At 44.6% G+C, this 25,125-nt stretch overlaps 2 protein-coding genes across 22 annotated transcripts in view; both read left to right on the top strand.

The window, feature by feature from the left end:
• USP54 (ubiquitin specific peptidase 54) overlaps positions 1–20,169 on the top strand; it is a 118,997-nt gene extending 98,828 nt beyond the window's left edge. For 10 of the 15 annotated variants that reach the window (XM_070432980.1, XM_070432982.1, XM_070432985.1 and 7 more), the window contains 4 exons: positions 1,056–2,452; positions 11,517–11,635; positions 16,592–16,778; positions 18,877–20,169. In XM_070432980.1, the coding sequence (XP_070289081.1) occupies positions 1,056–2,452; positions 11,517–11,635; positions 16,592–16,778; positions 18,877–19,436 (2,263 nt within the window). In that variant the 3' untranslated portion in view covers positions 19,437–20,169. Of the gene's footprint in view, positions 1–1,055; positions 2,453–11,516; positions 11,636–16,591; positions 16,779–18,876 lie in introns of those variants that run through there. The other 5 variants (XM_070432995.1, XM_070432994.1, XM_070432986.1 and 2 more) reach the window with 4 other exon arrangements.
• A 2,387-nt stretch (positions 20,170–22,556) lies between these two features.
• The window catches only part of PPP3CB (protein phosphatase 3 catalytic subunit beta), a 50,611-nt gene continuing 48,042 nt past the window's right edge, over positions 22,557–25,125 (top strand). For 2 of the 7 annotated variants that reach the window (XM_070432979.1, XM_070432978.1), the window contains exon 1: positions 22,560–22,729. In XM_070432979.1, the coding sequence (XP_070289080.1) occupies positions 22,645–22,729 (85 nt within the window). In that variant the 5' untranslated portion in view covers positions 22,560–22,644. Of the gene's footprint in view, positions 22,730–25,125 lie in introns of all 7 variants that reach the window. The other 5 variants (XM_070432976.1, XM_070432975.1, XM_070432974.1 and 2 more) reach the window with 4 other exon arrangements.

Below are 25,125 nucleotides of genomic sequence, written 5' to 3'. Positions count from 1 at the left end.
GTCTTAGAGGATAAGATAAGTAAGGTACTATTATTTAGTGATACTGTATAAATAAAGAAATCAGACTTAGAGGATAAGATAAGTAAGGTACCCAGTATTATTCAGCTAATAAGTGGTAAAAGTGTGGAATTCAAATCCAGGTAGGTCTATTTGACTTCATTAGGCTTCTCATATAAATATAATATATTTTCCATAATATTATAAGAGTAACTGAGTGACTGTTCCCACAAAAGTTTATAGCATATTGTCATTTAAATGTAATTCTTTCATTGTATACTCCACCAGCAGAGTGTTGTTATGAGAACCTGATCAGATATGTTTGAATATAAGCAATTTAGGCAACTAAACTCTTTCCAGAAAACTTATGCCACTTGATGTATGTGAGTGACTGAGGTTTTATTTTAGTTCTTCTAACACAATTTTTAGGTCAGAAATACAAAACAATTAGTAAGAAACCAATAAATACAGTTAATCCTGACTTCCACTCCCTAATTCCAAGACAGTCACAGTACCTTACTTTGGGGAAACATCTCGGGGCGTAATACAACCAAATTCAGATTATGAGAACATACTTGAAATGGTTGATTTTTATGTAACCCCATGAACCCAAATTACCCTGTACTATGGCCTTTTGGTTCTTTTGGCTGTTCTGCCTCTTAGGACCCCAGGTATGAGTGATTTCTAGGTTTTGCTTACTTCCCAGGTCATCTGCATGTGGGACTAGCAATTTTATTTTTTAAATTTGCAAGTAAAATATGATTGGAATAGGACTGTGTGAGTAGTAAAGAATATTGGCAAGGGCTTTACTTACTATTACTGAGTGCAGTTTTGGTGAGGGCATGTAATAAAGAGGATTAATATTTAATTGGGTGTGAGCAGACCATGTGCCTTCTCTTGTGAGCCACTGAACTGTTGACTTAGTTGTGCTTGTCTTTCCATTTATTTTCACCATTCCCTCGGTGTATAGCTAGAACTTGGAGCTGAATGAACAGTTTTTTTGTAAGTGATCTTGTCAATCAAGACAGCTTACAACTGGCTCTCTCCCTTTATTTCAGTGAACAGCCTATCCCGCTCCAAGTATTGTTAACCCGGGAGGCCCAACTGGAACCCTACACGAATACAGAGTTTGGGGCCAGTTCTTTCGTCTACTCATCTGCTTCCTGCCATGAGTCACACTCATCACTGTTCTCAGAGTCATCTGCCCTCTCTGCCCCACAGCATAATTCCCCCAGTAGGTCTGCCTCGAACCTTCTTAATTCAGTCGAGGTAGATAGCATTGACCCCTCTGTGTTCCACAGGCAGGGCTTACCTAAAACACCAGGGAGGACTGAGAAGAACTCTCAGCATGCTTGGGAACCATTGGATGTACAAGAGGGTAAGCTGCAAGGCTACAGGGATGACAACAGCAGCTGCAACAGGTTCCCCCCTCAAGAAGGAAGAGGCATTGATCAAGAAGAGCTATTTCAAGAAAAGAGGGATACTTCTGGCTCATCCCAGGTGATGCCTTGGTCACATCCAACTGGAACAGCTGGGTGTGAGAGAGGAGATGCACACACCCTAAGCTGTAGTCCTGCAAGTTCATCAGCTCAGCCTGGCCTCCCCCTTTACAGAGCCTGCCACCCTATAATGCCTGCTGCTTCCTCATCTGTGTTTCACTCTCCTGATACTGTGCAGAAAACTAACCAATGCCTCCAAGCCAACAGCCTCACAACTTTGTTGACGTCAAAAGTGGACGGAAGCAGTGAGGAGCCCTGTAGGCCAGAGTTTCCGGGCACAAAGGGGCTTGTTCGCTCTCTGACAGAACAGTTTCAAAGGATGCAAGGCGCCACCACAAGGGATGGCACAGGCTCCCAGGATAGAAGTTTTCCAAATAGTCGAAAGAAGAACTCTTCTCCTTCTGACTCTCAGCCTCCTTTCCCACAAGGTCAAGGGAAAGGCCATTGGCCTTGGGCTAAACAGCAACCCTCTGTGGATGGTAGGGACAGACTGCCTTTCCGGGAAGAAACTCCTGATCATCCTTCCCTTGCGATGAACTCTGGGCTACCTAATGGTGAAACTTCTTGGGCAGGACAACCCAGGTTGGCAGAGCCAGATAGGTACCAAAGGAAGCCATCTCAAGTAAGAGATGCTAGGCCTAAGGAATTGGGCAGCAATGTTGACTTGGGGACTCCCTTGCCTTTGGATTCCTGGGTGAATGTCACAAGGCTCTCTGATTCTCAGCTTAAACATGGAGCCCCTGGGCCAGAAATGAAGTCCTCCCTGAAAAATCCCCGTACTTGTGTAGCCTATCCAGACAGAAACCACATCTTTTTTCATCCACATTGGAACCAAGATACAGAGCAGGAAACCTCAGAATTGGAGTCTCTCTACCAGGCCAGTCTTCAGGCTTCTCAAGCAGGCTGGTCTGGATGGGGGCAGCAGGATGTGGCCTGGCATCTACCTAGCCAAACAGGTAAGTGTGCTACCAGGGGTAGGGGATTGGGACACATATAAAAGCTGAAAGCATGAGGACAAGATGAGAGGTGGGGTGGTGTTCTGTCCAAATAGTATCCCCAGCTTAGGAGGTGGTTGTAAAACTTTTGACTTTATGTGTAAAGACTTCAGGACAAGGGCTAGATATTTTCTGGCTAGAGTGAAGAATCATCACTCAAGGGCCCATTCCCTCCTTCTAAAGAGAGAGACCATTGAGTATATGCCAGAGCTTCTTCAATATACACTAAGGAATGGCACATATGTCTTTGAGAGTAACTGGTGTGACATGGGTGAGGGAGACTTCCATGGCTTAGAAGCTAAATTAATCCCAAGATCCAGCTTCCAGATCCAACTTGCAGTGAGGATGTGCCCGTTGAGTCAAGTCTGCAAAGGGCATTATCAGATCTTACTGAACCAGCAATATCAAGACCTTCCCTGATCCCTCCAGGAACTGTCAGGTTTAGAATTTTCAAGGTAGTATGCCTTTAGGGTACCCACTCGCTGACTTTTCATGAGATTTTATTGTGTGAATTCTATACTTTAAATGCATATTACAGACTTAGTTCTAGATATTGAATAAATGAAGAATATTTATAGCTTAGATTGATGAACTTAAGAATTTCAAAGGCTGAACTATCGTTAACTGTCAGTATACATTTGGACAAGTCACTTAATATCCCAGTATCAGGTTTTTACCTATAAAAAGGGAAAATTAGTTCAATGATTGTTTTTTTTTAAGATACCTTCCAACTCTTAAAATATGTATGATTCTATGAAATTGAACTCAGAGAACTTTATCTTCAGCTCTGGCCTAGCAGTTTCTATAATAGTATGGGTTCCTTACATGCTGCCAACCAATGTTTAATTACAGCCAAACAAGTGTTCAATGAGTACCTATTATGCTCTAAGGAGCTGTAGGGAGATATCACATAAATATGAAATTTGATATCATTTTTAGGATGTGCATCCTAGTGTAGACTTTACAATAACATTTCTTAAGTGCCCCTCAGGTATATGGGGGCAGGACAGTATAAGAAGATTCTAAAGAATGAGGGAAAGCTGGAGTCTGCCTTAGTTAGCTTCCTGTATAATGTAATAGAGAAAGAATAAACAAATGTCAAGTGTCTTAATAATCATAAACACATAAAATTACATTGCAATCTATCTATCTATCTATCTATCTATCTATACATAAAAGCCTAGGTGACCATTCGACTGGTAGCTATGACACACACTGACCACCAGGAGGCAGATGCTCAACGCAGGAGCTGCCGTCGTCGTTGTGCACTCTGGGACCCCTGGGGGATGTCGGACTGCCGGTTTTGGCCTGATCCCCGCCGGAGGGATCCCGTTCACTCCGCAGATGCCCTTCGAGCCTGGGAGACCAGGGAGGTTGGCTCCAGGGAGTGTCCGGCCCGTCTCGCCCTGTCCCGCCCTGCCAGCCACCTTCTAATTAATTTCCTTTCAGTGTGCACCAATCCATGCATTGGGCCTCTAGTCCAGTGGTCGCCAACCTTTTGGACCTCATGGACCACCAGTGATCTATGGACCACGGGTTGGTGACTGCTGCTCTAGTCTATATAAATAAAAGCCTAACCGACCAAATGACCGGTCGACTGGTCGCCATGACGCACACTAACTACCAGGGGGCAGACTCTCAAAGCAGGAGCTGCCCCTTGGTGGTCAGTGTGCTCCACAGCAGGAGCGCTGCTCAGCTGACAGACGGGCGCCAGATGCAGGGCTCACGGCTGGCTGCTGCAGCCTGGAGACCACAGCAGAATACCGAGTGGTGGCGGCGGCAGGTGCAGCGGGGCCGGGATGAGCAGGAGTGGCAGGTGGCGTTGGACTGCCAGTTTTGGCCCAATCCCTGCAGGCCATGCTGAGGGACCCCACCAGTGCACGAACCTGTGCACTGGGCCTCTAGTTAAAATATAATTAACTAATTGACTGTCAAACATTTATTATAAAAACAAAGCAAAACAATAAAGAACTTATATTACCCAAAATAGCAACATTTTTTACTGTGAATAGTTTTAAAATATAGAAAGTAATAAACATTATTGATAATCCCATAATCCCACTCTTAAAATTTCATGAGTTTACTTCTGGCTTTGTTTTTATTATTTTTTTAATCCTCACCCCAGGAGTAAGGATATTTTTCCATTGATTTTTTTTTTTTTTTTTTTGAGAGTGAGTGGAAGGGAGGGAGAGAGGAAGGGAAGAGAGAGAGAGAGGAGAGAGAGAGAGAAAAACATTGATGTGAGAGAGACACTGATTGGTTCCACACACGCCCCAACTGGGGGTCAGGTTTGAACCTGTAACCGAGGTACATGCCCTTGGCTGGAATTGAACCCTTAACCCTTTGGCCCTAAGGCTGATGCTCTGACCACTGAGCAAAACTGGCCAGGGCCTGGCTTTGTTTTTTATTTTTTATTTTATTTATTTTTTTTTTTATTTTTCGCTAAAAGTATTACAAAGTGTATTACATAAGTGTCCTTTTTTCCCCCCCGCCCTTGACAGACCCCTGCCCTCCCTTACCCCCCAGTGTCTTATGTCCATTAGTTATGGTTATATGGATGCATACCAGTCCTTCGGTTGATCTCTATATTTTGTTTTACTTTTACAAGAAGCATGATCATTATGATATGGTTGATTATTTAGGCTATTTCCAATATTTTAATATCCTGTGGTGAGTATCTTTAAACTTAAGTATTTGACCACATTTCTGATAAGCTCCTTAGAATAACTTTTAGAAGAGTAATAACCTAGTTGAAGGTTATAAACTTTTAAAAACTCTATTGATATATATTGGCAAATTAGCCTTCTAAACTCAGAAGTTCAAGGATTATACTCCTAAAATCAATATGAAAGAGTACCTACCAATCATTAATTTTTTTCTTTAACACTGAACAAGAACAAATTTTAAAAATCTATCGAATGAGTCAGTTCTCAAAATACTTGCCAAACCAAACTAGCCTTTATTTTGGTTAGAGTCTGTTTTAAATTGTGTCTTTTAAGAACTGACATGAACCCTGGCTGGTGTGGCTCAGTTGGTTGGAGCATTGTCCTATATGCTTGGAGCATCGTCTGTTGAAAGGCCACGGATTCAATTCCTGGTTCAGGCACATACCCAGGTTGTGGGTTCAATCCCCAGTCAGGGCCATGCACAAGGTAGCCAATTGATGTTTCCCTCTCACATCAATGTTCCCCTCTCTCTAAAATAAATAAAAGCGTGTCCTCTGGTGAGAAAAAAAAAAGCTGACGTGTTTAAAAAACAAAGAACTGACATGACATAAAAATGATGAAGTAGAATAAATCAGGTAGTTACCGATGAAGGAAAATGCCAATTACCATTCATATATGACAAAATATATCTTTGGGGGAGTCCTTATTAGAGAGTATTTACTAAACACCAAATTACTTCCTCCCCCCCCCCCCACATCTTTATTGATACATAAAATAACAGATAACATCGTGTACATTTAAAGTGTATAATGTGATGGTTTGATACATGTATATATTATGAAATGATTACCACAATAAGGTTAGTTAACACAACCATCACCACACATAATTACAATGTATTTTGTATTGAGAACATTTAAGATCTACTCCTTAAGATCTACTCTCTTAGCAACTTTCAGGTACATAATACAAGTAGAGGCCTGATGCATGAAATTTGTGCAAGAGTAGGCCTTCCTTCCCCCGGCTGCTGGCTCCGGCTTCCCTCTGACACCCGGGACCCGGGCTTCCCTCCAGTCACTGGCAGGCAACCTGGACCTGGGCTTCCCTCTGGCCGCCGGCAGGCACCCGGGACTCGGGCTTCTCTCGCAGCCCCTCTTTGTCCGGAAGGACATCCGGTCTAATTAATATATTACACTTTTATTAATATAGATAATTTACATACCATACAATTAACTTAAACTGTACAATTCAGAGGTTTTTATTGTATTCACAGAGTCGTCCATCACCACAATTTTAAAGTGTTTTCATCACCCCAAAAAGAAAGCCTGTATCCATTAGTGATCACTACCCATTTCCTCCTATCCCTTTTCCCCAGCCCAGGCAACTTCTAATCTATTTTCTGTGTATAAATTTGCCTATTTGAGACATTTTATGACATTTTATATAAATGGGATAATATAATATACTGTTTTTGTGACCAGAAGTACCTAAAGATTTATAAAAACACTAGAGGCCCAGTGCACGAATTCGTGCACCAGTGGAGTCCATCAGCCTGGCCTGCGGGATCGGGCCAAAACCGGCTCTCCGATATACCCCAACAGGTCTCGGATTGCGAGAGGGCGTAGGCCAGGCTGAGTGACCCCACTGGTGCACGATTGGGGCCAGGGAGGGACGCTGGAGGTTGGCTAGCCAGGGAGGGACCACGAGAGGGCTCCAGGGCGTGTCCCACCTGTCTTGCTCAGTCCTGATCAGCCCAACCCCAGCACCAAGCTAACCTACCGGTCGAAGTATCTGCCCCCTGGTGGTCAGTGCACGTTATAGCAAGCAGTTGAGCGGCCTTAGCATATCATTAGCATATTAGGCTTTGATTGGTTGAATGGACAACTGGACACTTAGCATATTAGACTTTTATTATATAGGATTGACCTTGACCTGTATTCTTTCTTTGAAGTTGGGCAGACTTTATCCAAAAAATAAAAAATAACCTTTTGTCATGGAAAATTTTCAAATATATTTAAAAGTTAAGAGTAAAATGTTATAATACTCCCCACTCCCATGTACTTATCACTAATGGATGGTGATTATATTGGCCAATTATTAACATACTAGAGGCCCGATGAACAGATTCGTGCACCAGTGGGGTCCCTCGGCCTGGCCTGTGGGGATCAGGCCGAAACCGGCTCTCCAACATCCCCCGAGGGGTCCAGGATTGTGAGAGGGCGCAGGCCAGGCCAAGGGACCCCACTGGTGCATGATTGGAGTCATGGAAGGACTGCGGGAGGGCTCCAGGGCGTGCCTGGCCCATCTCCCCCAGTCCTGATCGGCCCAACGCAAGCAGCAAGCTAACCTACCAGTTGGAACGTCTGCCCTCTGGTGGTCAGTGCGCATCATTGCGACTGAACAGTCAAACGAATGGTCAGACACTTAGCATATTAGGCTTTTATTATATAGGATGGCCAATAATTGATTTAGCTATAGCACCCTCCCCTTTTCCCGCTGGATTATTTTAATGCAAATCCCCAGACATTTCATCTATAAACTAGAGGCCTGATGCACGAAATTCATGCAAGAGTAGGCCTTCACAGCCACAACGGCTGCCTGGATTTCTCCCTCACAGCCGCAGCGACTGCCTTGATTCTATGGCTGCAGCCCCGGCTTCATTTGGAAGGTCGTCCGGAAGGACGTCTGGTCTAATTAGTTTATTATGCTTTTATTATTATAGACTAGAGGCCCAATGCACAAAATTCGTGCAAGGGGCTCAGCCCTCGCAGCCACAGCGGCTCCCTCAGCACTCGCAGCCCCGGCTTCGTCTGGAAGGACGTCTGGAAGGTCGTTCAGCTGTCTGGTCTAATTAGCATATTACACTTTTATTATTATTATTATTTTTTAAAACATATTTTATTGATTTTTTACAGAGAGGAATGGAGAGGGATAGAGAGTTAGAAACATTGATAAGAGAGAAACATCGATCAGCTGCCTCCTGCACACTCCCTACTGGGGATGTGCCTGCAACCAAGGTACATGCCCTTGACCGGAATCGAACCTGGGACCCTTGAGTCCGCAGGCCGATGCTCTATTCACTGAGCCAAACCAGTTAGGGCTACGCTTTTATTATTATAGATAGTTTAGAATCTATCTCAAAGAAATAAAGACTTTTAAAAGGCAAAACTATAACATTACACATAAAAGTAACAATAATTTCTTAATATAATGCAGTTACCAGTATTCATATTTTTTCAGTTGTCCCTTTGTTGTCTTTTCACAGTTGGTTTACTTCAAATCAGAATCCAAACAAGATTCTCACATTGCATTTTGCTGATTTGCTTCAAGGCTTTTTTTTTTAGACCTGTAAGATTCCTTTCTCTTTTACCCCCATTTATTTGTTGAAAAAATTTCATCATTTATCCTCCGCATTCTAGATTTTATTGATTATATTCTAATAGAGCTTTTTAAAAATTTTCTAAACATGTTCTTCTAGCCCCTGTTTTTCCTATAACCTGGTACTTAGGGCTAGAGGCTTGATTAAAATCAGATTCCATTTTTAAAAAAAATTTCATGGGTAGGACTTTAAACTTCTTATATCAGAAAGTACATAATGCCTGGTAGTCTTTCTTGTTACTCTTTATTGGTAGTAGACATTATCTTAATTCTACCATCTATCAAATCCAGAAATCCCTCAACAGTACTCTCAACAGACGGCCACCTCCACCTCTGCTTAAATATCTTTAAAGGAATCAGAGTCTACTCCCTTCAGGACAGCGGTCGCCAACCTTTTGGACTTCACGGACCACTAGTGGTCCACGGACCACCAGTTGGTGACCGCTGCTTCAGGAGGTTTCAATAGCCACCTCCTGTCTAGGGAATCATGCTTGACTTGACTAGAGGAGCACCAGATTCTAATCATCGTAGCTGTAATTCTTAAATCTGACTGCCCATTATAGTCACCTGATGAGTAGCTTTTAAAAAAAACAACAAAGAAATAATTTTATATAAATGGGATCATAGCACACATGCTGTTTTTATTATGGATAATTTTACTGTTTCTCTCTCCTCCCCTCACATTAATTCCTACCTTTTATTCCCACCTTCCCAGGTAATAATGTAATGTGCATATTTCTGTATTTTACTGTTTATAAAATCTTATGTAGATCGACATATAGTGTTTTTTGGGGGGATAATATTACAGGTTGTTGTTTTTTTCATCTTAACAATACTTCATGCAAATCCCTCCCAAGTTGGGGTGGATGCCAAGGTTATGGGCTCAATCCCCAGTAGGGGGTATGGAGGATGCAGCCGTTCAATGTTTCTCTCTCTCTTTCCTCCCTTTCTATCTCTCTCAAATCAATAAAAACATATTTAAAATAAATAAGTAAATATTTCTATGCTCTAACCACAAGGATTCAGATTCAGTAGGTCTGTGGAGAGGTACAGGAAGCTGTATTTTTTAAAGCTCCTAGATGAATCTGAGGTAGTTTTAGAACAACTACATTTAAGCTCCAGGAAACATTAAAAAATAACTGGTCTTCTAGCTTAATATCAGCAATAACATGTGTCAGCCTGATAACATATAAAATCAAAATACCAAATCAAGACAGGATTTGGCAATAGGCATAGATATATCAAATACAGGTCAAGGGCATGTGCATCTTTAGAATGGAAGACTTATTTAGTTACATTGGGGCAAGCCCCTTGGAAGTCACATATCCAGTTTGTAGCAGTTCTTAACAGTCTAGCAAGATTTTGAGGAAGAGGTAAGCATTTAGTGATTGTTTAGAATTTAAGTGATTGAGCCCAGCTGGCATAGCTCAGGGGTTAAGCTTCAACCTATGAACCAGGAGGTCACAGTTGGATACCTGGTCAGGGCACATGCCCGGGTTACAGGCTCGATTCCTAGTGTGGGGTGTGTAGGAGGCAGCCAATCAGTGATTCTCTATGATCATTGATGTTTCTCTCTCTCTCTCTCTCTCTCTTTCCCCCTCTCCCTTTTTCTCTGAAATCAATACTATATAATAAAGAGGTGATATGCAAATTGACCATCACTCTAACACACAAGATGGCCACCCCCATGTGGACACAAGATGGCCATCAGGGGAGGGCAGTTGGGAAGGACTAGGCCTGCAAGGGAGGGCAGTTGGGGGCAACCAGGCCTGCAAGGGAGGGCAGTTAGGGGCTATCGGGCTGGCAGGGGAGCAGTTAGGCATTGATCAGGCTGGCAGGGGTGTGGTTCTGGGGTGATCAGGCTGGAAGGCAGAAGCGGTTAGGGGCAGTCAGGCAGGCAGGCAGGCGAGTGGTTGGGAGCCAGCAGTCCTGGATTGTGAGAGGGATGTCCGACTGCCCACCGGGATCGGGCCTAAACAGGCAGTCACACATCCCTCGAGGGGTCCCAGATTGGAGAGGGTGCAGGCTGGGCTGAGGGATACACACACCCCCATGCATGAATTTTGTGCACCGGGCCTCTAGTAAAAAAATATTTAAAAAAAAAAAATTTAAGTGCCAGAACCTGTTTGGCTCAGTGGATAGAGCGTCAGCCTGCGGACTCAAGGGTCCCGGGTTCGATTCCAGTCGAGGGCATGTACCTTGGTTGCGGGCACATCCCCGGTGGGGGACGTGCAGGAGGCGGCTGGTCGATGTTTCTCTCTCATCGATGTTTCTGGCTCTCTGTCCCTCTCCCTCTCTGTAGAAAATCAATAGAATATATTAAAAAAAATTTTAAGTGACTGAGAGAAGCTAATGGAAATAAAAGCATTACACATACAAAATATTACTGAAGAGCTCCTATTCATACTATTAGGAAGCAAAAATTGAGAGACTTGAATTTTAATACTGGTTAAAGTACTTACTACCTGTCAGACCATGGAACTTATTTTTCCATAATGTAAAATGAGGAGATTTGATAGGTGATTATTCGATCATTTCAGTTTCTAACTAGACTATAGATAACAGTTTCTTTGTCATCACAGATGCTCTAGAGAATCACTGTGTTGGAAAATTTCATATATATATATATATATATATATATATATATATATATGTCTTGGGCCCAAGTCTTGACAGAAGCAAAGTTAATGTTTACAAAAATGAAATGAGGCAAGATGGGGACATTAAGCTATCTCTCCACAGAGCCCCTTCTCTACGAGGTTCTTCAAGGCCTGTGATCTGAGACCTTCTTGTGGCCTATAAGAAACAACCCATATTCTGAAACTCCTGTTTCTACATTGCAGGAGCATACCCTCAATTAGATTTAGGGATGCATATTTGTTATTTAATGAAACAACGCCTGAATTTTGTGCTGTGAGGCTCAGAGTTTAGGCTCCAAGAAAAGGGATGGCTTCAACTTGTATTTACCTTTCCCTCCTCAGGCTCTGCAGATGACATGGGAAGAAGGTTGCACTCAGCCCCTGGTCTTGGTCTCTCAAAGACCCCAACAGCAGAAATGGAGCAGAGTCTCCATGAAGCCAGCACAGTGCCAGCTTCTCAGGTAGCAGTTTCAGGTGCTAAAGTGCTGGGCATGGGGTGGTATGTTGGGGAAGAAATTGTGGCAATATGAGCGGTTGGCTTGGTGGTAAGGCAGGGGCATGGTAACGTGGGGCTATTAGATGAAAACAAGGTCTATGATTGAGCTTCTTTTGAGTGAGAGGAGATTGCCACTTGGGCACTACCTTTCAAATACATCTAATTCAGGTCTCTACTAGTAACTCTTACTTTATTCTCTCCCAAATCCCTGGGGACAGGATCTGTGGGGAAACCATAGGTCTGGTTTTATGTGTTTATCTATGTGTGTCTGTGTATTTGAAGGCTACCCCTTGCTGAGGCCCCAGCAGGGAGTATGGGGATAAACACAGTGCAGAGAATTTTTGCTGCATCTCATGTAATCTCAGCGGCACTGTTGTCTTAGAGAGGGTGGAGGTCCCAGTCTCTTCTCACAGTTTTGTAAGTGTCTGTCTATTCAGAGCACCTCTTTCTCTTGCTAGGTAAAATACGGTGTAAGTGAAGGGGAAGAAGAAACTGAAGGTTGTAATTTGGGGGAAAGCTATGTGTACTCAGCAAAAATGAGGACACATAATTATGATTTTATTGACACATATAGTTGGAACCCAGAAGAATGTCCCTTCCCTGTAGCAGTTCTGCAAGGTGTATTATAGGGCTGCCCAGGGTGAGAAGAATCCTAGTAGCTTGAGAGGGGTCTCTAAGAAGCAATGGCTACTGATTTGGGTCAGAACCCATTGCACTAATCAAAGGAAGAGATGGGATGGAATGTTGTTTTGCCTTTTCCTCTCCATCTCAGTACATGATTGAGTGAAGTCCAGTGTGCTTTCAAGTTGAAATGAAGCATTTGCATTAGCAAAAAAAAAAAAGATTTTAAAATCCTCCTTCTAAGGCCTTTCTTTTTTTAATTTGTTATTTATTGATGAGAGAAAGAGAGAGAGAAAGAGAGAGAAAGATCAATTTGTCATTCCACTTATTTATGCATTCATTGGTTGATTCTTGTATGTGCCCTGACTGGGGATTGAACCATGACCTCCTGGTTCATAAGTCGATGCTCAACCACTGAGCCATGCCAGCTGGGCCTGAGGCCTTTCTTACATAATTAATGCAGTAATCTGTAGGTGAAAGGGACGGGGACATCCACATTAACAGAGATCACAAACTCAAATAGTTTCAGTGGCTGGGTTTATAAATTATGCCTTTTGAGAAGTTCACACAATTGCCCAAAGCAAGTTGAGTTTTCATTACAATAGAGGCCAAGAGGCAAAGCACCAGTGCACTGAATCTTGTTCACCAGATTAGTTCACTATAGATTTAAAAACAGGTTTTAAATATGTGGCATAAAAATAAAAAGAACTGATGAAACTGGGGCCGGTGAGCAGGCAGCGCCAGGCCGCCAGCCAAGGCGGGTCCAGTGGGGGCCTCCCAATTGCCCTGCTGGTTGCCCCACAGATCAGCCCTGATCACCAGCCAGGCCTAGGGACCCTACCCTATATATTGGGAACAATCCCTTAGATTTAAAAATTAAAACTTGGTAAGGCTATTCTAACACTGAAAAACAGGATGATGCAGCAATGACATCCATGTTCTCTGGCTTGCACATTTTGTGGTCAGCCCTGATTCTGACACTTATAACTGTGTGACAAAGCCAATTACTTGGCTGGGGAAAATGGTACTATTGTCTCAGAAGGATCATGTTATGCACTACTTTTTATAATCAGGGCAAAAAAATATAGCTGTCCACACAACAGCAAGATGCCTTTCACCTGTATGAAAAGTATGGTCACTGGTGCATGCAGCGTCCCAGATTGTGAGAGGGATGTCCGACTGCTGGTTTAGGCACAATTCAATGGGGATCGGGCTTAAACCGGCAATTGGACATCCCCCAAGGGGTCCCAGATTGCGAGAGTGTGCAGGCCATGCATGAATTTTGTGCACCGGGCCTCTAGTATATATATAACAGGTAAAGGGACCTGAAGCAGATGCTAACTGAATTAAAAGAAGCTACTTTGGTATGGCAAGATTAGAGTCTGACAAGGGAAGAATGGAGAGTATTGACAAGTGAGACTGGACAGAATATAAACAAGGGTTATATCATGAACCACAGTAAGAAGTTTGGGAAGATAGAGAGAAGTGGACATACTGGAGAGCCAATTAGGAAGCAAAAATCAATGGGTTGGTGCCTGCCTGCGTGGATATGGGGAAAGGAGAATCAAAGATCATATCCAGGAATTATGAGTTGATTGATAATGATATATTTGAGGGAAGAGGAGTAAGAATATATTTGAGGGAAGAGAATTATACAATTTTGGATATATAGGGTGGGGCAAAAGTAGGTTTATAGCTCATATGGGAATCCTATATAATAAAGAGGTAATATGCAAATTGACCATTGCTCCAACACAAGATGGCCGCCCCCATGTGGACACAAGATGGCCTGCAGGGGAGGGCAGTTGGGAGAGACCAGGCCTGAAAGGGAAGGCAGTTGGGGGGGACCAGGCCTGCAGGGGAGGGCAGTTGGGGGGACCAGGCCTGCAGGGGAGGGCAGTTGGGGGCGACCAGGCTGGCAGGGGAGGGCAGTTAGGGGCAATTGGGCTGGAAGGGGAGGGCAGTTAGGGGTGACTGAGCCAGCAGGGGAGGGCAATTAGGGGCAATCAGGTCGGCAGGGGTGCAGTTAGGCATCTATCAGGCTGGCAGGGGAGTGGTTAGGTGGTATCAGACTGTCAGGCAGAAGTGGTTAGGGGCAATCAGGCAGGCAGGCAGGTGAGCGGTTGGGAGCCAGCAGTCCTGGATTGTGAGAGGGATGTCTGACTGCCTTCGAGGGGTCCCAGATTGGAGAGGGTGCAGGCTGGGCTGAGGGACCGCCCCCCGCACGAATTTTGTGCACCGGGTCTCTAGTCTCTAGTTAATAAATAATACAAGAATAAACTCTGTGTTTTGTGTAGTCATAACTGTAAGCCTGCTTTTGCCCATCCTATGTTAAGCTTGAGTGGAGATATGTGGTAGGCCTTTGGATGTGAGACATAATAGGCTTGAAGTTGAGATTTGAGCATCATAGACATTGAAAAGAGGAAAAGAATATTGTTAACGAGAAGACCAGGATATATCCCTGAAGAGTGTCAGATTCAAGGTAGCTCTGAAGAACTCAAAAAGGGGACTTGGCAAAAGGGACCAAAGAGATAGAGGGAAAACAGGGAAGTGTGGTGTCACTTTCTTCTGTCCAGAAGAAAGGAATAGTTGTTTGTGTCACATGCTAAGAGCACCTGGTCCTTAGGCTATATGGTAAATACCTATGTGCCATGCTATGGTAGATGCTGTGAGCATACTGATAAAACAACACAAATTCTGTCCTTGAATAACTTGCAATCTAGTAAAGGAAATAAGATATACTGGCATATAGATTATTTTGTTTAATATTTATAAAGTGCCTGTAATATTCCAGGTGATGTTCAAGGTGCTGGGGATACTGGAGTAAAAAGAAATGTATTCTACTAGGAGAGAAAGACAATAAACAAGTTAATCTTAGACAATGTATGATAAAGAAGAATAAAACAAAGCAAGAGGAGAAAAGGAGTAAGGAGGTAACTGGTTATTCTCAGGGTTTTTTTAAAAAATATATTTTTATTGATTTTAGAGGAAAAAGGGAGAGGGAGAGAGAAATAGAAACATCAATGATGAGAGAGTCATTGATATGTCGCCTCCTGCATGTCCCCCAGTGAGGATCGAGCCCGCAACCCGGGCAGATGCCCTTGACTGGAATTGAACCCGGGACCCTTCAGTCCACAGTCCAACGTTCTATCCACTGAGCCAAACCAGCCAGGGCCTCAAGGTTATTTTTGATAGAGTAGGCAGGGAAATTGGCTCTAAGGAAGTAACATTTGATCAGAGGCCTCAGTATTACGAAGGTGTGCACCATGGGAAGAGCATTCCAGGTAACAGGATCAGTTAGTGTAAAGAGCCCAAGGTGAAATGAGCGTGGCGTGTTTGAGGAACAGTAAGAAGGTTAGAGTGTAAAAGGTGCAGGAATGGTTTTGGAGATCAGTGAGAAAGATTGGCATTGCTGTATCACGTAGGAACTTGCAGGCCACAGGAATGAGGTAGTGGCTATAGTGGAGATAGGAAGATCAGATCTGAGGTTGTCTCCAGGGCCCAGTTAAGTTGAAATATGAAACCTATTGGTAGAAATAACAGTCCTTGGCAAAGGCAACTAATGGAATTGTGGATAAAAGGTGCAAAATTGAGGGCAATGTCAACATTTGAGTATGGATGACTTAAAAAAATGTGATACCTGGAGGAGGAGTTTGGAAGAATGTTGGTTCACTTGTGTACATATTAGTGTTTCAAATGTTAAAGGGGAAATTTCTGAGATTTTGCCACAAATGTGAGTGACTAATGGAGTATAAAGCAGGGTATACTGGTAAGCATCAGTGGGTGCAAACTTGACAGGCAAAGAGGGAGATTGTGGAATGTAGCAGTGAGATAAAAGAAAATCTAGTAGTAGAGTTCTTGATTGTACACTTAAGGATATATATTTTGGTTCCCAATATTTAGAGAGAAAATAGAATTTTCTTTTTCAATCTCTCAGGCTTTCGTAATTTCTCTCATTTCTTCTTTATTTTTAAATTTCTATTTCTCTCTCTCTAATTCTACTGTTAGCATTAAGGAGTTTGCTAAAGACGTAGGTGGTAGGGTTGGGAAGGTGAAGACTATGAGGAAGATAAGTTAAGAGAAGAGGATCTACAGTTTGGTGTCTCCAGTTTATAGTGATCAGGAGTTTCTAACAAGACTAACAGGAAGAGTGACTGAGTAAACTGAGTCCTTTCCAGAACAAGGCATGTTTGCACTTTAGTTCCCTCCATCTCCCCCTCATTGCCTCACTGTGTTTACCTAACCATATCCTGCTATGTGTTAATTCTCATCTCTGTGTTTTTTGTCGTCTCATTATAAGGATTCATCAAACGCAAGGAAAAAGGCTTTGGAAACCGGGCACCGTTGTTCCAGCTCCTCTTCCCTCCCTGTCACTCATGACCCTCCTGTGTTTCTCCTTGGTCCCCAGCTCTACCCACCCCAACCACAGCTCCTGTCCCCAGAAGTCTTGATGCCCAGCATAGCAGGGGAGCCCCATAGACCCCCAGGTAACTCTCCCCAAGTCTAATATTATGTGCCAGAATGTGGTACCTTTCCAGGGACCTAAGGTTCAAACTAGTCCAACTATAGGTAGGGGTGTGTGTGTGTGTGTGTCTCAAGGTGGGGTTGTAAAGGGATATAAATTATTGTTTTAAGATCAAGCATTGAGCTAGATGAATTGTGATTGAGTCATTTCTTGGGCAACATGGTTCTTAGACTGAGTCTAAACCAGAATTCCCAGAATCTAACTACCCATGAACATGAACTGCTTCAGTCCTGATAGAATAAGCTTTTAAGTGACCCAGGGTAGTTAATACCCAGTCTTTAGGATCCCCCCAAAACAAAGTATCTCTATTAGTTTTCTCTCCTTGTATCCCCTAAGTCTTAGTTGAAGGATGGTCTAGGACAGCGGTTCTCAACCTGTGGGTCGCGACCCCTTTGGCGGTCGAACGACCCTTTCACAGGGGTCGCCTAAGACCATCCTGCATATCAGATATTTACAATACGATTCATAACAGTAGCAACATTACAGTTATGAAGTAGCAACGAAAATAATTTTATGGTTGGGTCACAACATGAGGAACTGTATTTAAAGGTCCAGAAGGTTGAGAACCACTGGTCTAGGAGGACATGGAGTGAATGGGAGTCTTGGGAAGACCCATGCCACATAGACAGATCCAAACAATCCTGGGGAAGGTGGGCAGCATCCATCTGGCTTTCTACTAGTACATACTGAGATTTGCTTCCTTTCCTCTTTGTGGGCTGAATCTACAGTTTAAGGCACTGATTCTCATGGGAAAGGGGAAGTGATACTAGCATCTAATTGGTAGAGGCCAGGGATGTGCTAAACATCCTGCAATGCACAGGGCAGTTTCCCTGCACTCCTGTTTCCCCCAAACAAAGAATTATCAGCCCCAAATATCAGTAGTTCTAAGGTTAAGAAACGTTGGCTTATGGATATAAATGCCTTAGGGTAGGGGGTGGTTGTGGTTCTAGAACAGAAGATAGAGTAATATTGTTGATATTTGTGTCCACATTTTTGTTGTTGTTGTTGTTAATCCTCACCCGAGGATATTTTTCCATTCATTTTTTAGAGAGAGAAAAAAAAAACTTCCATGTGAGAGAGACACATCAATTGGTTTTCTCCTACACGGCCCGACTGGGCTGGGGAGTGAGCCTGCAACCGAGATACATGCCCTTTTCTGGAATCGAACCCCGGACTCTTCAGTCCGCAGTCCGGTGTTCAATCCACTGAGCCAAACCAGCTAGGGCTGGGTCCACATTTTAGCAAGCTTTGGATAAGCAGGCCTTCTGGATAGATGGACTTTCTATTATTCTGTGGAGCAGCCAGCTAGCCAGCTTCCTTTCACAATTGTTAAAGATGTCTGATCATACAGTCAGCATTTATTGCCGTCTGTTCTGCACCAAATGCTGTAGTGAATTCAGAGGAGAAAGACGGCCGCTCTCTACTCTTAAAAAGCTCAGTGTCTAAATCAAAATATGCACATATACATATATGACAAAATAGTACAGATGTTGATGGGATATAAAATTGAAGAATGGGAAGTATTTTTTAGAAGTAATTTTTGAAGTTAGTTATTTTGTTTCTTTTACATAAAGGAGAATTAATATATAGAAAAGACATTTCACATTGCATATGTGGGAGGTGAGAATAAAAGCAGAGATCTCAGAATGTGCAAGAATGTAGCAGAGACAGCTTAACTGGAGTGAAGGTACCATGTTAAGAAAATGAGTGATGTTTTGGAGTGGTGGCTCTAGGAGTAGAGCTGTCATGAGAGTATACATTTGCATTATTAGGGAGACATTCGTGTGTGTGTGTGTGTGTGTGTGTGTGTGTGTGTGTGTGTGTAGTGGAATGAGGTATGGCAGCATCCAGGAGACTACTTTATTTGCCAAGGTTGAAGGTAAGAGACTTGATTTTGATGTAATTAAAAATGAAATTAAAAGCACAGGTAGGCTCCTCCTTCCCCTTGTGTGTATGCTCTTAGAGGGGTGGGGATTTGGGAGGAACAGCCAAGAAGGGTCCTCTGGGAAGGAGAATGGTTTACTGAAGATGCTCAATCTTTGGTTCTTTTCTCTTCCCAGGAACTTCAAGGAGTGTCCAGCCGTTTCTGGCTATGTGTGACAGGGGTGAAACTTCCCAACAGGTCAAGTACGCAGGAACGACTTTGAACTACCGGAGTCTCCCCCATCGTAACAGAACAGATGCCTCTTGGGGACTGTGGTCAGAGGCCAACCAGCATATTGGGGCTAGATTCCTGACTACTCCAGGGTACAAGCCTGAGCTAACCCACTCTGCCACACTACCAGAAAGACACCAGGGCCATCGTGTTCCTCATGCTCAGTCATGGGGAGATCTTTTCCATTCACCCTCCCCTGCTCCCATTGTTCACCCTGTGTCCCCACCATTAAGCAGTCTTCATGTTCCCCTGAGGTCAGCTTGGAATTTGGGTCCTGTTCCAGGGTCTCGATCCCCTGGTCCTCGGAGAGTAGATATGCCCCCAGATGATGACTGGAGGCAGAGCAGTTATACCCCACAACCTGGGCCCAGGAGGACAGGGGGACAGGAGTTTCTGTATGTTCTAGCAGATGCCCCTAGAAGAGAGCAGACCAGGACTAGAGCCCTGCAGCACAGCAGGTGGTAAGGGTCACCCGTTTCCTCTCTGAGAGCCACGGCTTTCTTTTTAAACAGTACTGTGCAGAGTTCGTACCCTACATCCCTGCCAGGGTTGTGCTAATCTCATCTCATCATAGAGCTGGCAGTTTCTCCTAAGGGTGCCAGGAATCTCTAATGTGATGTGGCTCTTTGAGAAGGAATATTTGAAATTCTAATTTCCATTCACCTAGCAAAAGGAAGCAGCTGCTATTTAGGGCTTTATTTGAGCCACTTTAAAAATGAATCCATATTACTCTGGACACTAGCCATTCCTTAGGTCATCATTTTAGTCCTGGATACTTTATGTCCATACCTGTTCCTGAGCCCTGATCCTCTGTTCCTCTACTATATTACCAAATTCTACCCTTCATTTTATCTACCTGTCCGTATTACCTGTCTTCCCCATCCCCCATTCTTGAAGGGACATGAAGCCCTGTGGTCATTGTCCTGACCACAGGGCAGCCCATCTACCCAAGTGTTATAGACTGTCAGCCTTCCCTGTGCTCCCAAACCTTAGGCCTAGAATGCGGAACTGCCAACATTTGCCCTCTGAACAGATGGAGTCGGGCACACTAACACACCCTCTTGTCTCAGCAGCAGAGCCATTACTGCCACTTGCTCAGTCCCCATTATAAACCCTCAGAGTCAGCTGACCTATTTTAGGGCCAAACATACTGTTTTTGTAAAGTATTTTTCATTAATAAATCTATAATATAGTTCTATTTAATTCCTTGTCATTTAATTGTCTTTTAAAGCCCTTTTTTAATGCTCTTGTTCTTTTATATTGGTGTGGGCTGGCATATATATATATTTTAGATGCTTTGTGCACGAAATTCGTGCACTGAGCACGGGAGGGTGGGGAGGAGTTGGGGGGGTGGGGGGGAGGGGTCCCTCAACCTAGCCTGCACCCTCTCACAGTCCGGGAGCCCTTGGGGGATGTCTGACTGACGGCTTAGGGGGGAGTGGGCCTAAGCTGACAGACATCCTTAGCGCTGCTACCACTGCTGCTGCGCTTGCCAGCTGTGAGCCCAGCTTCTGGCTGAGTGGCGCTCCCCGTGTGGGATTGGGCCGAAGCCCCCTCTCTGACATCCCCTGAGGGGTCCCGGATTGCGAGAGGGTGCAGGCCAGGCCGAGGGACCCCACCGGTGCATGATCAGGGCAGGGGAGAGACACGGGAGGTTGGCCAGCCAGGGAGGGACTGCGGGAGGGCTCCAGGGTATGTCCGGCCCGTCTCGCTCAGTCCCGATCTGCTGGACCCCAGCAGCAAGCTAACCTACCAATCAGAGCATCTTCCCCCTGGTGGTCAGTGCACATCATAGTGAGCGGTTGAGCGGCCTTAGCCTATCATTAGTATATTACACTTTAATTGGTTGACCGGACGACTGGACACTTAGCATATTAGGCTTTGATTATATAGGATATATATGGCTTTTGAATCAGTGAAAGTGAGGAGCCAAAGAGTTTAAGGGTTGAAGGATAGTTGAAGGATATATATTCAAGGTAGGAGTCAATGTGCCCTAAAATGGAGTGACTTTCCCTGTTACTGCTGCTGCCAGTATATTTCCTACCCCTTTCCAAGAGGCACTAAATACATTACCTGCTTTCTCCTTCCCTCCTTGGGGAGATTTTCTAGAGATTCAAACTCTTATAAATTCACTCTTGACCTATGTATTCTTGGTGCCCTCGCTCTATAAGTTTGTGATGTGCCTCCTCTCCCTCCCTTGTTCTCTTTCCATGGCTGCTCCTCCCTTCCCTTCCCCTGTGGAATTATTGCACTTCCATGCCTGAAATCATTTTTACCCCGTCCCACTCCCAAATTCTCCTCCCTCTAAAAGATATTTTGTGGGTTCCCTTTGCAAAGAATACCTATTGGGTATCCCTCTTCTCTTTTACCCCAGAGCTCAGGATCATTGAGTCTGACAAAAAGAAGAGGTAGAATGTGCTCTTTGAGACCGTAGGACCGCTGCTTATCTAATTACCACCCATTATGAACAGATTCTGAGCACATGCAGTACTGAGCAGGAGGATGGGCAGGAATTTCTCACCCCTCCCACTTGCATCCTGTGCCATCAAGATACATACATCTTTGTGGATGTGCTGGTCTCTATCCATGATCCAGTACATCTGCTGGTGATAATTACTGAGTAGTCAATCAGTTCTTTTTTAAACATATTTTTTACTTATTTCAGAGAGGAAGGGAGGAGAGAGAAACATCAATGAGAATCATTGATCAGCTGTCTCCAGCATGCCCCCCAGCAAGCCCACAACCCCGGCATGTGCCCGCACCGGGAATCGAACCGTGACCTCCTGGTTCATAGGTCGAGGCTCAACCACTGAGCCAGCCAGGCCTCAGTCAGTTCTTGTCCCAATGTCCTCTTCCCCATGAATATCCATCTCTATTTAGGTTTCATAAGTCACCTGTACGCGGATTCTGTACGAGCACGGAAACACCACATGAAGTTATTTCTTACCAGGAACTAATTTCCAATTCTCTACTTGTTCCTCGGCCTTCCAAACAGAACTTCTGAATGAACCAAGAGGCAGGTGTGCTCTTTTCAGGTGAATCTGTAGACTCTTGGAGTATCTTTTGATGTCACCCCTTCCTTTCCCTTACCTATTTGGTTCTTAACCTCGGAGCCTAACCATCCCTACCTGCATTCATTCTTACTCTGTGCCATCCGTCTTAACAATCCCAGGCTCTACACACAAGGGCCAGATTCCCTCTCCAACGCCACTGTGAACGATCACTTTGTGGAACCTGCAGTGCCTCCTCTATTTCTCTCGTCCCTTACCAACCAAAGCGCCCAGATCCGGTAGCCAAACTGTTCTACACTTGTTTTTCTATTGGTAGGAGAGTCTGAGATTTCATCACGTCTTCCCCTCTTACTGGCTCTCCTTTCACCGCAGCAGCTAGCCACGGGCAACCCTCACTCCTCACGCTTCGGTTTTTGCCTGCCCAGAATTTTAACTTGATCCCTTGGCCGCGTCCTGCTGCTCCAGCCGCAGTAATTTTGACCAGGTCCCTAGAGCCTGCCCCGCCCCCGCCCCCGCCCGCGCGGTGCATGCCGGTCCGAGCCCCTCTGTAGGGAAAGAGGGTCCGCCATGTTCCCCGGCGGCGCCGCCACTTGGCTCTGGTAGCCGCCGCCCCCGCCCCCAACCCCGCCCGGCCCAACGCCGAGCCGAGCCCCGGGCCCAGCATGGCCGCCCCGGAGCCGGCCCGGGCCGCACCGCCCCCGCCCCCGCCCCCGCCGCCCCCTCCCGGGGCTGACCGCGTCGTCAAAGGTGAGAGGTGGACGGAGCCCTGGGGGCCCGGCCCGAGGCGCTGAGTGAGGGCGGGCGGAGACCGTCCCTCCCGAGCGGCCCGGAAGGGCGGGCGAGTGACTGGCTGCCTCCCTCGGGGAGTGGCCCCTGGGCGGGCCCCTGCTGGGCTGGGCTGAGCCGGTGGCGGCGGCTCCGCGGTCTCGCCGGCCTGCGGGCCGGTGCGGGGGTTTCGCGCTCGGCCTCGGAGCCGAAGGGCTGGGGCCGCGGGGCGCCGCGACGAGCTCCTTCCTTTTCCCGCTGGGCCCGTCCGAGCGGCCCGGGGCCGCGATGAGCTTCCTGCTCGGCGACAGCTGCACGCCGGGCTGCCGGGACGGACCGAGGGGCGCCGACCGCCCGCCACGCGGGGCGGGGGCTGAGCCGTCAGACATCTCGGCTCTGGCCGCGCCCGCGCCCCGGTGACAGCCGCCCGCCCCGCGCGCCCCCAGTTAGAGCCGGCCCCCCGGGTTCGCGCCGGGACTCCGCGGCCACCCCGCGCGGGGGAACATGTGGGGTTAGACCAGGGCGAAGGGATGAGGCAGGATTTGGGGACCCGGCTTTAGGTGCAGAACAGATGGAGAAAAGGCAGCATAAAAGACAAAAAAGCCTCGTGGATAGAAAGAAGCGTTTACAAAATTTAGAAAACCGTCAACACTGGTCAAAGGCCTAAGGGTTACCCCTGCCCTTCGAGCGCACACCCATACACTCCCCGTGGAAGGAAAAGTTAAATATTTCTCAGCTGGGGCCGAATTTATGGATGTTTACCCACAACAGGTCATCAGATGCATTTAAAATAGAAAAAAAAAAAAAAATAGAGGGCTAGTTGAGAGTTACTTCGATTTCCATGCTTTCTGGGCGAGCCCATCCACTGCAAACTCTTCCGTGGAGGTGAAAAACGATTTGGAATGATTTTTTTTCTTTACCATGTGGCTTGGTCAATAAATTGAAATCATTATAGAATAAAGTTTTTTTTTATTGTATTACGTTTATTCTTGAAAGATAGAGACTTCTTTTGTTTATTTATTTAATTTAGTTTCTCAAATATACTGGCACAATGTTTAAACACTGTTAAGCCTAGTGACCAGGTATGTTTCCATTAAAATATTTAAAAACAAGAAAAAGTTTTTCCTTTGTGTTATTTTTAAGTTTTCCATTTGAGCCTCCTTTAATAATAACACTAATTTGTATCCAGGCTTCTGCAGATAATTTTTAAAAGTTAGTAGTCTATCCGGCTGGGCCAGGCATTGGAATGAGTTGAATAAAGAGTTTATGGGATCCTGGTCCTGTGAAATCTTCTTAAAAAGAAAGAGAGAAAGATTGGTAGTTCAGGCATTCATCCTATTATGAAATACTGGAGTTTTTGTCCGGGTGGGCACAGGAGACATGGGCTGCCTCTTCATTTTCTGATTATATATCTGTGTTATGTGTTCATTTCCTGGGCACTTCCACCCTACTGTTGGATGGGACAATCAATCACATTCCTGAACAATGAGTTTATGCTATTCTTATGCTGTGTATCTTCTTGTTTCTTGTCATTTTATATATATATATATATATATATATATATATATATATATATAAATAAAATGTTTTCCCTGTACTACTTAAATACAGTAAAAATAAGATTTCAGACAAGGTGTATTCTAGGGGTAAGATGTGATTCCAAAACAGTCATATTTGAATATGGAATAAAAATAATTTGATTTAGTAAATAGAAAATCATAGTTAAATAGAGTTTATAGGTATAAGATCTCATGTACTCAATAGTATAGTTTTCATCAAGACAACTTTCATTTCTTTAATGTGTTTGTTAGCCAGTTGGAATGCCTGATGTGGATCACATGTTTATAGAGATAGTTTGCAACAGACTAGTTTGCACATGGAGTCTCATCTCTGGCTTACTCAGAAATTACTGGGAAATTCACCTTTCATACAGAAACCCACTTTTAGATTTCAGCTTCTTTCTTGCATTCCTCATTCAATAATTGCATACCATAATGTTACATTTGATGACAGAGAAGATATCCACAGTGTTCATTCAATCAATTTTAAAACTTGTTAAAATCCAGATTTTTTACAAAGTACAATATGTGCTGGTTTTGCAGTTGTACCATTTCATATTAGTAATATTATGGAGACCATTGTTGGTATCGAATACAAGTAGTCGTTTATACCCTGGAACTTTTCCTTTTCTCAATTTTATACTCTTAACACTTCTAGTCAAGAGGCCTGTATTTTATAGTTACATGGATTTTAAAGGGAGGAGCTAGGTCTTTCAGTGTTGAATATCAGGTGTCTGAAATTCACTTCATGTGAAGTTTGAGATGTTGGAATACTATAGGTGATTCATGTATAAATGTAATTAGCTCTTCACTGAAATT

The sequence above is a fragment of the Myotis yumanensis genome, unplaced genomic scaffold (assembly GCF_028538775.1).
Source record: "Myotis yumanensis isolate MYYU_CA2020_CCGP unplaced genomic scaffold, mMyoYum1.0.hap1 SCAF_13, whole genome shotgun sequence".
Taxonomy (NCBI): domain Eukaryota; kingdom Metazoa; phylum Chordata; class Mammalia; order Chiroptera; family Vespertilionidae; genus Myotis; species Myotis yumanensis.
Note: the sequence above shows the minus strand (reverse complement) of the source record. Positions and strands in the feature narration are given on the sequence as shown.